The 13,333-nt window shown below is 45.1% G+C and overlaps 1 protein-coding gene across 2 annotated transcripts in view; it reads right to left on the bottom strand.

The window, feature by feature from the left end:
* LOC135505269 (zinc finger MIZ domain-containing protein 1-like) overlaps positions 1-13,333 on the bottom strand; it is a 341,310-nt gene that overhangs the window by 30,501 nt on the left and 297,476 nt on the right. For both annotated transcript variants that reach the window (XM_064924479.1, XM_064924480.1), the window contains 2 exons: positions 12,758-12,872; positions 1,098-1,321 (listed from right to left, as the gene is read on the bottom strand). In XM_064924479.1, coding sequence (XP_064780551.1) covers positions 1,098-1,321; positions 12,758-12,872 — 339 coding nt within the window. The remainder of the gene's footprint in view (positions 1-1,097; positions 1,322-12,757; positions 12,873-13,333) is intronic.

Consider the following 13,333-nt stretch of genomic DNA (forward strand, 5'->3'; position numbering starts at 1 on the left):
AACTCTCCACTCTACCACTCTACCAGGCTGACTCTTCACTCTACAACTCTACCAGGCTGACTCTCCACTCTACCAGGCTGACTCCCCACTCTCCCTGTCTACCAGGCCGACTCCCCACTCTACCAGGCTGACTCTCCACTCTACTACTCTACCAGGCTGACTCTCCACTCTACCAGGCTGACTCCCCACTCTCCCTGTCTACCAGGCCGACTCCCCACTCTACCAGGCTGACTCCCCACTCTCCCTGTCTACCAGGCCGACTCCCCACTCTACCAGGCTGACTCTCCACTCTACTTTTCTACCAGGCTGACTCTCCACTCTACCTGTCTACCAGGCTGACTCTCCACTCTACCACTCTACCAGGCTGACTCTTCACTCTACTACTCTACCAGGCTGACTCTCCACTCTACCAGGCTGACTCCCCACTCTCCCTGTCTACCAGGCCGACTCCCCACTCTACCAGGCTGACTCTCCACTCTACTTGTCTACCAGGCTGACTCTCCACTCTACCTGTCTACCAGGTTAACTCTCCACTCTACCACTCTACCAGGCTGACTCTCCACTCTACCGGTCTACCAGGTTAACTCTTCACTCTACCTGTCTACCATTCCGACTCCCCACTCTACCAGGCCGACTCCCCACTCTACCAGGCCGAATGCCTACTCTACCAGGCCGACTCTCCACTCTCCAACCTGTCTACCAGGCCGACTCTCCACTCTACCGGTCTACCAGGCTGACTCTCCACTCCACCTGTCTGCCAGGTTAACTCTCCACTCTACCTGTCTACCAGGCTGACTCTATATATGGAAAATTGTGGCATTTAGGACTCTACCATAAAGCCTCCCCACACTCACTTCCCCCCGAAGCCTCCTCCTCCCCCGCGGCCCACACTCACTTCCCCCAGAAGCCTCCTTCTCCCCCGCGGCCCACACTCACTTCCCCCCGAAGCCTCCTCCTCCCCGTGGCCCACACTCACTTCCCCCGAAGCCTCCTCCTCCCCCCGCGGCCCACACTCATTTCCCCCGAAGCCTCCTCCTCCCCGCGGCCCACACTCACTTCCCCCCGAAGCCTCCTCCTCCCCCGCGGCCCACACTCACTTCCCCCCGAAGCCTCCTCCTCCCCCGGGGTAGCCCTGGCGTCCGTACAGGTCCTGCTGCATGTAAGCCTGGTTCTGCTGGCCCTTGTTGGGGAACTGCTGCTGCTGGCCTGGGTACTGGGGTGAGTTCATCCCCTGGTTGTTCCCAGACATACCCCCCTGACCCATGGGGTTACCACCAGGGATCATGGGGTTGCCACTGTCAGCCATGTGGTTTGACAACACCTGGTGGGTAAACAGAAACAGTGTTTGGTTTAATTTCAGTCTGTCATGATGTCTGTCAGGTAGTGACTGAGACCTGGGTGTCATGATGTCTGTCAGGGAGTGACTGAGACCTGGGTGTCATGATGTCTGTCAGGGAGTGACTGAGACCTGGGTGTCATGATGTCTGTCAGGGAGTGACTGAGACCTGGGTGTCATGATGTCTGTCAGGTAGTGACTGAGACCTGGGTGTCATGATGTCTGTCAGGGAGTGACTGACACCTGGGTGTCATGATGTCTGTCAGGTAGTGACTGAGACCTGGGTGTCATGATGTCTGTCAGGGATGTCTGTCATGATGTCTGTCAGGGAGTGACTGAGACCTGGGTGTCATGATGTCTGTCAGGGAGTGACTGAGACCTGGGTGTCATGATGTCTGTCAGGGAGTGACTGAGACCTGGGTGTCATGATGTCTGTCAGGTAGTGACTGAGACCTGGGTGTCATGATGTCTGTCAGGGAGTGACTGAGACCTGGGTGTCATGATGTCTGTCAGGGAGTGACTGAGACCTGGGTGTCATGATGTCTGTCAGGGAGTGACTGAGACCTGGGTGTCATGATGTCTGTCAGGGAGTGACTGAGACCTGGGTGTCATGATGTCTGTCAGGGAGTGACTGAGACCTGGGTGTCATGATGTCTGTCAGGGAGTGACTGAGACCTGGGTGTCATGATGTCTGTCAGGGAGTGACTGAGACCTGGGTGTCATGATGTCTGTCAGGGAGTGACTGAGACCTGGGTGTCATGATGTCTGTCAGGGAGTGACTGAGACCTGGGTGTCATGATGTCTGTCAGGGAGTGACTGAGACCTGGGTGTCATGATGTCTGTCAGGGAGTGACTGAGACCTGGGTGTCATGATGTCTGTCAGGGAGTGACTGAGACCTGGGTGTCATGATGTCTGTCAGGGAGTGACTGAGACCTGGGTGTCATGATGTCTGTCAGGGAGTGACTGAGACCTGGGTGTCATGATGTCTGTCAGGGAGTGACTGAGACCTGGGTGTCATGATGTCTGTCAGGGAGTGACTGAGACCTGGGTGTCATGATGTCTGTCAGGGAGTGACTGAGACCTGGGTGTCATGATGTCTGTCAGGGAGTGACTGAGACCTGGGTGTCATGATGTCTGTCAGGGAGTGACTGAGACCTGGGTGTCATGATGTCTGTCAGGGAGTGACTGAGACCTGGGTGTCATGATGTCTGTCAGGTAGTGACTGAGACCTGGGTGTCATGATGTCTGTCAGGGAGTGACTGACACCTGGGTGTCATGATGTCTGTCAGGTAGTGACTGAGACCTGGGTGTCATGATGTCTGTCAGGGAGTGACTGAGACCTGGGTGTCATGATGTCTGTCAGGGAGTGACTGAGACCTGGGTGTCATGATGTCTGTCAGGGAGTGACTGAGACCTGGGTGTCATGATGTCTGTCAGGGAGTGACTGAGACCTGGGTGTCATGATGTCTGTCAGGGAGTGACTGAGACCTGGGTGTCATGATGTCTGTCAGGGAGTGACTGAGACCTGGGTGTCATGATGTCTGTCAGGGAGTGACTGAGACCTGGGTGTCATGATGTCTGTCAGGGAGTGACTGAGACCTGGGTGTCATGTCTGTCAGGGAGTGATGTGGTGTCATGAGGGAGTGACTGAGACCTGGGTGTCATGATGTCTGTCAGGGAGTGACTGAGACCTGGGTGTCATGATGTCTGTCAGGGAGTGACTGAGACCTGGGTGTCATGATGTCTGTCAGGGAGTGACTGAGACCTGGGTGTCATGATGTCTGTCAGGGAGTGACTGAGACCTGGGTGTCATGATGTCTGTCAGGGAGTGACTGAGACCTGGGTGTCATGATGTCTGTCAGGGAGTGACTGAGACCTGGGTGTCATGATGTCTGTCAGGGAGTGACTGAGACCTGGGTGTCATGATGTCTGTCAGGGAGTGACTGAGACCTGGGTGTCATGATGTCTGTCAGGGAGTGACTGAGACCTGGGTGTCATGATGTCTGTCAGGGGGAGTGACTGAGACCTGGGTGTCATGATGTCTGTCATGTCTGTCAGGGAGTGACTGAGACCTGGGTGTCATGATGTCTGTCAGGGAGTGACTGAGACCTGGGTGTCATGATGTCTGTCAGGGAGTGACTGAGACCTGGGTGTCATGATGTCTGTCAGGGAGTGACTGAGACCTGGGTGTCATGATGTCTGTCAGGGAGTGACTGAGACCTGGGTGTCATGATGTCTGTCAGGGAGTGACTGAGACCTGGGTGTCATGATGTCTGTCAGGGAGTGACTGAGACCTGGGTGTCATGATGTCTGTCAGGGAGTGACTGAGACCTGGGTGTCATGATGTCTGTCAGGGAGTGACTGAGACCTGGGTGTCATGATGTCTGTCAGGGAGTGACTGAGACCTGGGTGTCATGATGTCTGTCAGGGAGTGACTGAGACCTGGGTGTCATGATGTCTGTCAGGGAGTGACTGAGACCTGGGTGTCATGATGTCTGTCAGGGAGTGACTGAGACCTGGGTGTCATGATGTCTGTCAGGGAGTGACTGAGACCTGGGTGTCATGATGTCTGTCAGGGAGTGACTGAGACCTGGGTGTCATGATGTCTGTCAGGGAGTGACTGAGACCTGGGTGTCATGATGTCTGTCAGGGAGTGACTGAGACCTGGGTGTCATGATGTCTGTCAGGGAGTGACTGAGACCTGGGTGTCATGATGTCTGTCAGGGAGTGACTGAGACCTGGGTGTCATGATGTCTGTCAGGGAGTGACTGAGACCTGGGTGTCATGATGTCTGTCAGGGAGTGACTGAGACCTGGGTGTCATGATGTCTGTCAGGGAGTGACTGAGACCTGGGTGTCATGATGTCTGTCAGGGAGTGACTGAGACCTGGGTGAGACCTGGGTGTCATGATGTCTGTCAGGGGGAGTGATGTCTGTCAGGGAGACCGAGGGTGTCATGATGTCTGTCAGGGAGTGACTGAGACCTGGGTGTCATGATGTCTGTCAGGGAGTGACTGAGACCTGGGTGTCATGATGTCTGTCAGGGAGTGACTGAGACCTGGGTGTCATGATGTCTGTCAGGGAGTGACTGAGACCTGGGTGTCATGATGTCTGTCAGGGAGTGACTGAGACCTGGGTGTCATGATGTCTGTCAGGGAGTGACTGAGACCTGGGTGTCATGATGTCTGTCAGGGAGTGACTGAGACCTGGGTGTCATGATGTCTGTCAGGGAGTGACTGAGACCTGGGTGTCATGATGTCTGTCAGGTAGTGACTGAGACCTGGGTGTCATGATGTCTGTCAGGGAGTGACTGAGACCTGGGTGTCATGATGTCTGTCAGGGAGTGACTGAGACCTGGGTGTCATGATGTCTGTCAGGGAGTGACTGAGACCTGGGTGTCATGATGTCTGTCAGGGAGTGACTGAGACCTGGGTGTCATGATGTCTGTCAGGGAGTGACTGAGACCTGGGTGTCATGATGTCTGTCAGGGAGTGACTGAGACCTGGGTGTCATGATGTCTGTCAGGGAGTGACTGAGACCTGGGTGTCATGATGTCTGTCAGGGAGTGACTGAGACCTGGGTGTCATGATGTCTGTCAGGGAGTGACTGAGACCTGGATGTCATGATGTCTGTCAGGGAGTGACTGAGACCTGGGTGTCATGATGTCTGTCAGGGAGTGACTGAGACCTGGGTGTCATGATGTCTGTCAGGGAGTGACTGAGACCGGTGTCATGATGTCTTTCAGGGAGTGACTGAGACCGGTGTCATGATGTCTGTCAGGTAGTGACTGAGACCTGGGTGTCATGATGTCTGTCAGGTAGTGACTGAGACCTGGGTGTCATGATGTCTGTCAGGGAGTGACTGAGACCTGGGTGTCATGATGTCTGTCAGGGAGTGACTGAGACCGGTGTCATGATGTCTTTCAGGGAGTGACTGAGACCGGTGTCATGATGTCTGTCAGGTAGTGACTGAGACCTGGGTGTCATGATGTCTGTCAGGTAGTTACTGAGACCTGGATGTCATGATGTCTGTCAGGGAGTGACTGAGACCTGGGTGTCATGATGTCTGTCAGGGAGTGACTGAGACCTGGGTGTCATGATGTCTGTCAGGGAGTGACTGAGACCTGGGTGTCATGATGTCTGTCAGGGAGTGACTGAGACCTGGGTGTCATGATGTCTGTCAGGGAGTGACTGAGACCTGGGTGTCATGATGTCTGTCAGGGAGTGACTGAGACCTGGGTGTCATGATGTCTGTCAGGGAGTGACTGAGACCTGGGTGTCATGATGTCTGTCAGGGAGTGACTGAGACCTGGGTGTCATGATGTCTGTCAGGGAGTGACTGAGACCTGAAACGAGCCTGAGCATGTCAAACACACTCGAGGCATCCATTATTAGTCAAATAAACAGCCATTTACACAGGCCCACTGGGCCAAAGATGAACTAGCTCATCTGGCATTTGCCAAAACTACCCTATAGCCAGTCCGTCTCTGCTCTGGCTGGAACTAACATAGATGAAATATTTAAATAACCCAAATTGTAAGGGGAAGGTTAGAAGACCATAATCTGAGTTCCATTGTCATGTGACAACCTGGCAATAGGCAAAACCTTCTGTGCACCCTATAGGTATATAAATATATCCCACCCTATATAAATATATCCTACCCTATATAAATATATCCTACCCTATATAAATATATCCTACCCTATATAAATATATCCTACCCTATATAAATATATCCTACCCTATATAAATATATCCTACCCTATATAAATATATCCTACCCTATATAAATATATCCTACCCTATATAAATATATCCTACCCTATATAAATATATCCTACCCTATATAAATATATCCTACCCTATATAAATATATCCTACCCTATATAAATGATCATACCCTATATATATATATCCTACCCTATATAAATATATCCTACCCTATATAAATATATCCTACCCTATATAAATATATCCTACCCTATATAAATATATCCTACCCTATATAAATATATCCTACCCTATATAAATATATCCTACCCTATAGAAATATATCCTACCCTATATAAATATATCCTACCCTATAGAAATATATCCTACCCTATATAAATACATCCTACCCTATATAAATATATCCTACCCTATATAAATATATCCTACCCTATATAAATATATCCTACCCTATATATATATATCCTACCCTATATAAATATATCCTACCCTATATAAATATATCCTACCCTATATATATATATCCTACCCTATATAAATATATCCTACCCTATATAAATATATCCTACCCTATATAAATATATCCTACCCTATAAAAATATATCCTACCCTATATATATATATCCTACCCTATATAAATATATCCTACCCTATATAAATATATCCTACCCTATATAAATATATCCTACCCTATATAAATATATCCTACCCTATATATATATATCCTACCCTATATAAATATATCCTACCCTATATAAATATATCCTACCCTATATAAATATATCCTACCCTATATAAATATATCCTACCCTATATAAATATATCCTACCCTATATAAATATATCCTACCCTATATAAATATATCCTACCCTATATATATATATCCTACCCTATATAAATATATCCTACCCTATATAAATATATCCTACCCTATATAAATATATCCTACCCTATATAAATATATCCTACCCTATATATACCTACATATATATATCCTACCCTATATAAATATATCCTACCCTATATATACCTACATATATATATCCTACCCTATATAAATATATCCTACCCTATATATACCTACATATATATATCCTACCCTATATAAATATATCCTACCCTATATAAATATATCCTACCCTATATATACCTACATATATATATCCTACCCTATATAAATATATCCTACCCTATATAAATATATATCCTACCCTATATATACCTACATATATATATCCTACCCTATATAAATATACTACCCTATATATATATATACATCCTACCCTATATATATATATATCCTACCCTATATAAATATATATCCTACCCTATATATATATATACTACCCTATATATATATATATATATACATCCTACCCTATATATATATATATATATACATCCTACCCTATATAAATGATCCTACCCTATATAAATATATCCTACCCTATATATACCTACATATATATATCCTACCCTATATAAATATATCCTACCCTATATATACCTACATATATATATCCTACCCTATATAAATGATCCTACCCTATATATATATATATATATATATATATATATATATATATATATATCCTACCCTATATATATATATCCTACCCTATATATATATATCCTACCCTATATAAATATATCCTACCCTATATAAATATATCCTACCCTATAAATATATATATATATCCTACCCTATATATATATATCCTACCCTATATAAATATATCCTACCCTATATAAATATATCCTACCCTATATATATATATCCTACCCTATATATATATCCTACCCTATATATATATATACATCCTAATCTATATATATATATCCTACCCTATATAAATATATCCTACCCTATATATATATCCTACCCTATATAAATATATCCTACCCTATATAAATATATCCTACCCCATATATATATCCTACCCTATATAAATATATCCTACCCTATATATATGTATGTCTATATACATCCTACCCTATATAAATATATCCTACCCTATATATACAGTGCCTTGCGAAAGTATTCGGCCCCCTTGAATTTTGCGACCTTTTGCCACATTTCAGGCTTCAAACATAAAGATATAAAACTGTATTTTTTTGTGAAGTAACAACAACAAGTGGGACACAATCATGAAGTGGAACGACATTTATTGGATATTTCAAACCTTTTTAACAAATCAAAAACTGAAAAATTGGGCGTGCAAAATTATTCAGCCCCTTTACTTTCAGTGCAGCAAACTCTCTCCAGAAGTTCAGTGAGGATCTCTAAATAATCCAATGTTGACCTGTTGTGAAGAAGTTTAAAGCCGGATTTGGATACAAAAAGATTTCCCAAGCTTTAAACATCCCAAGGAGCACTGTGCAAGCGATAATATTGAAATGGAAGGAGTATCAGACCACTGCAAATCTACCAAGACCTGGCCGTCCCTCTAAACTTTCAGCTCATACAAGGAGAAGACTGATCAGAGATGCAGCCAAGAGGCCCATGATCACTCTGGATGAACTGCAGAGATCTACAGCTGAGGTGGGAGACTCTGTCCATAGGACAACAATCAGTCGTATATTGCACAAATCTGGCCTTTATGGAAGAGTGGCAAGAAGAAAGCCATTTCTTAAAGATATCCATAAAAAGTGTCGTTTAAAGTTTGCCACAAGCCAAACATGTGGAAGAAGGTGCTCTGGTCAGATGAAACCAAAATTGAACTTTTTGGCAACAATGCAAAACGTTATGTTTGGCGTAAAAGCAACACAGCTCATCACAATGAACACACCATCCCCACTGTCAAACATGGTGGTGGCAGCATCATGGTTTGGGCCTGCTTTTCTTCAGCAGGGACAGGGAAGATGGTTAAAATTGATGGGAAGATGGATGGAGCCAAATACAGGACCATTCTGGAAGAAAACCTGATGGAGTCTGCAAAAGACCTGAGACTGGGACGGAGATTTGTCTTCCAACAAGACAATGATCCAAAACATAAAGCAAAATCTACAATGGAATGGTTCAAAAATAAACATATCCAGGTGTTAGAAGGGCCAAGTTAAAGTCCAGACCTGAATCCAATAGAGAATCTGTGGAAAGAACTGAAAACTGCTGTTCACAAATGCTCTCCATCCAACCTCACTGAGCTCGAGCTGTTTTGCAAGGAGTAATGGGAAAAATTTCAGTCTCTCGATGTGTAAAACTGATAGAAACATACCCCAAGCGACTTACAGCTGTAATCGCAGCAAAAGGTGGCGCTAAAGTATTAACTTAAGGGGGCTGAATAATTTTGCACGCCCAACTTTTCAGTTTTTGATTTGTTAAAAAAGTTTGAAATATCCAATAAATGTCGTTCCACTTCATGATTGTGTCCCACTTGTTGTTGATTCTTCACAAAAAAATACAGTTTTATATCTTTATGTTTGAAGCCTGAAATGTGGCAAAAGGTCGCAAAGTTCAAGGGGGCCGAATACTTTCGCAAGGCACTGTATATATATATATGTATCCTACCATATATATATATATAACGTTGGGGTTTTGGTGGATCATTTAGACTCTGAGAAACGTGATGAATTGGTCGCTCTTATTAGAAACTACCCTGTTTTGTTAACTGACACTCCATCGCAAAAACCCACTTAATTGAGCATGATATAGACATCGGAGATGCTAAGCCTATCAAACAGAGATTTTACCGTGTATCTGAGGAGAAGAGATTGAACCTGGAAACAGAGGTGCAGTATATGTTGGACAATGGTATCGCGGAGCCATGTTGTTCAAATTGGGCGTCCCCCTGTCTTTTGGTCAAAAAGTCTGATTCCACTTTCAGACCTTGCACTGATTATAGAGAAGTTAACAATGTTACTAAAGCAGACCTGTACCCTATTCCTAGGATGGAGGACTGTATTGATCAAGTTGGGACAGCAAAGTATGTTAGCAAATTTGATCTTTTTAAAGGGATATTGGCAAGTACCCCTTACCAAAAGAGCTTGTGAGATTGCTGCCTTTTACAACGCTGTCTGGTTTGTTCTCTTATACAGTGATGCCTTTCGGCTTGCGGAATGCTCCAGCCACATTCGTCTCAGGTCTGGAAGGCCGTGTGTATCTACTCAGACTCCTGGGAGGAGCTTGTTTGGAGAGTGCAAAAGCCCTGTTCGAAAGACTGGTGCGGGCCAAGTTGACTATTCATTTGGCAAAATGTGAGTTTGCCAAAGCTACAGTCACATACCTAGGCAAGGTTGTTGGTCAGGGATTTGTCTGTCCCGTGGAAGCCAAGGTCCAGGCTGTGAAGCAGTTCCCACAGCCGTCCACAAAGACAGAACTGATGCACTTCCTGGGAATGGCGGGGTACTACCGCGCTTTCTGTAAAACCTTCTCAGTAGTAGTGTCCCCACTGACCAATCTGTTGAAGGCCGAGGCTGAATTTACCTGGTCCACACAGTGTCAAGAGGCATTTGAAGCAGTTAAGGCTCTTTTGTGTTTGGCACCTGTGTTGGCAGTACCACATTTTTAGGAAACCTTTCAAATGGCAGGTAGACGCCAGTGAAATCGGTCCTGGGGCTGTGCTTCTCCAGGAGAATGATAACAATGTTGAGTGTCCAGTCAGTTTCTTCTCCCGGAAATATCAGATTAAACTATTCTGTGATTGAAAAGGAGGCTTTCGGTCTCATTTTGGGCTTTACACTTCACAGGGTTTTTACTTCGAGGGCTATGTTGGTTCTGGTTTGACCCTTTTAACTGTGTTCACTGACCACAACCCACTTGTTTTTCTGCTCTGTCCCATGCTCCTTTAACCTAGTTCGTATCTTCTCCCTGCTGACCCCTATGGGCTGTCTGCACCTCTTTCCTCTTATTAAATTGCTCCCCAGGTACCAGGGCTGCCGAGTTTCAGGGGTGGACAGGCAGTTGGGGAACACGGGGCTACTACTAGGAGCCGGGACTGGTATCCTTTTTTTTGAGGGGGGGGGGGGGATTTGAATTGTTTTGAATATGTTGGAGGAAGTTGGGATGAGGGTGGGACCCTCATTTTAAGGAGGGGGGTGTCGCGGCTCCTCCTCTGCAGTGCAGGGGGTGGTTCCTCCTGCAGGCAGAGGAGGGTCGTTAGTGATTGGAGTTACCTGGGCTCATGGTATTTAAACTGCTTCACTATTCACTCTTCTCTCTCTCTCTCTGCTCCTCCAGGTATGATCCTGTTTGTTTGTTCCTTTGTAGTTTTGCATAGTTTTCACTCAGTCATTCACACACACAGATTCACCCTGCACTCTACCTCATTATGACACTTCCACACCTCATACCGTTTTCTAAGTTTAAAGTTAATAGTTTTTGTTTACAATAAATAAATAAAAATATTTGGCCTATACCTGTTGTTCGCGTCCCCTCATTTTTGCCACAGGCTATGAGCTGGCCTGTGACAATATATATATATGTATTGTCCTACCCTATAGGAGAACGGCAAGGAATCACAACCACAACACAAAAACAAAAAAACTATAAAACTGCTCAAATAGATCTAGAAAGAAACTGATCTACATGGTTCAAGTCAATTTGATGGCATTTATGAGAGCCGGGCAAGATGAGCCTACTCTGTCGTTGCCCCAGTCGATAACAGAGGGCTATTTTTAGCCTGCTACACAGGACCAGCAACCAAACTACTGTAGTCACTACTACTACAACTACTATTACTACTGGAGTCACTACTACTACTACTACTATTACTACTGGAGTCACTACTACTACTACTACTATTACTACTGGAGTCACTACTACTACTACTACTATTACTACTGTAGTCACTACTACTACTACTACTACTACTGTAGTCACTACTACTACTACTACTACTGTAGTCACTACTACTACTATTACTACTGTAGTCACTACTACTACTATTACTACTGGAGTCACTACTACTACTACTACTATTACTACTGGAGTCACTACTACTACTACTACTGTAGTCACTACTACTACTACTACTACTGTAGTCACTACTACTACTATTACTACTGTAGTCACTACTACTACTATTACTACTGTAGTCACTACTACTACTATTACTACTGGAGTCACTACTACTACTACAGTAGTCACTACTACTACTACTGTAGTCACTACTACTACTACTACTATTACTACTGGAGTCACTACTACTACTACTACTATTACTACTGGAGTCACTACTACTACTACTACTATTACTACTGGAGTCACTACTATTACTACTGTAGTCACCACTACTACTACTGTAGTCACTAGTACTACTAATGTAGTCACTACTACTATTATTACTACTGTAGTCACTACTACTAATACTGTAGTCACAACAACTACTACTACTACTATGACTACTGTAGTCACTACTAATACTACTATTACTACTGTAGTCACTACTACTACTACTAATGTAGTCACTACTACTACTACTACTACTACTACTAATGTAGTCACTACTACAATTAATACTGTAGTCACTACTACTACTACTACTACTACTACTACTACTACTGTAGTCACTTCTACTACTAATCTAGATTTAATCTCACCTGTCTCTGCAAGGTTTTGGTGACACCCCAGAGCATGCTGGGTAATCTCACCTGACTCTACAATGTGTTGGTGACACCCCAGAGCATGCTGGGTAATCTCACCTTACTCTGCAAGTTTTTGGCGACAACCCAGAGCATGCTGGGTAATCTCACCTGACTCTGAGAGGTGTTGGCCACACCCCAGACGGTCGTTACCACGGAGAGAGAACCCGGCGGCTGGTTGGTGTTCTGTTGCCATGGTACTGAGTCGTAGGGAAAAGACCCATCACTGCAGACACACATACATACACACAACACAGAGAGATAAAACAGATTTGTATTTATATATAAAACATTTTTTGTACCAATAGCTACATCATTAAAAGTACAAACTTTAGTTATTCACAAGCCCCCATCCTCATCCACTGTACATAGAACCCCCTGTAAAATCCTCCAGAGAGAGGGAGGGAGAGAGAGGGAGGGAGAGAGAGAGAGGGAGGGGGAGAGAGGGAGGGAGAGAGAGAGAGAGAGAGAGAGAGAGAGAGAGAGGGAGAGGGGGAGAGAAAGAGAGAGACAGAGAGAGACAGAAAGAGAGGGAGAGAGAAATAGAGAGGGAGAGAGAGAGAGGGGGAGAGAGGGAGGGAGAGAGAGAGAGAGAGAGGGAGAGAGAGAGAGAGGGAGAGAGAGGGAGAGAGACAGAGAGAGACAGAGAGAAAAATAATGAGGGAGAGAGAAAGAAAGAGAGAGAAA

The sequence above is a fragment of the Oncorhynchus masou genome, chromosome 18 (assembly GCF_036934945.1).
Source record: "Oncorhynchus masou masou isolate Uvic2021 chromosome 18, UVic_Omas_1.1, whole genome shotgun sequence".
NCBI lineage: Eukaryota > Metazoa > Chordata > Actinopteri > Salmoniformes > Salmonidae > Oncorhynchus > Oncorhynchus masou.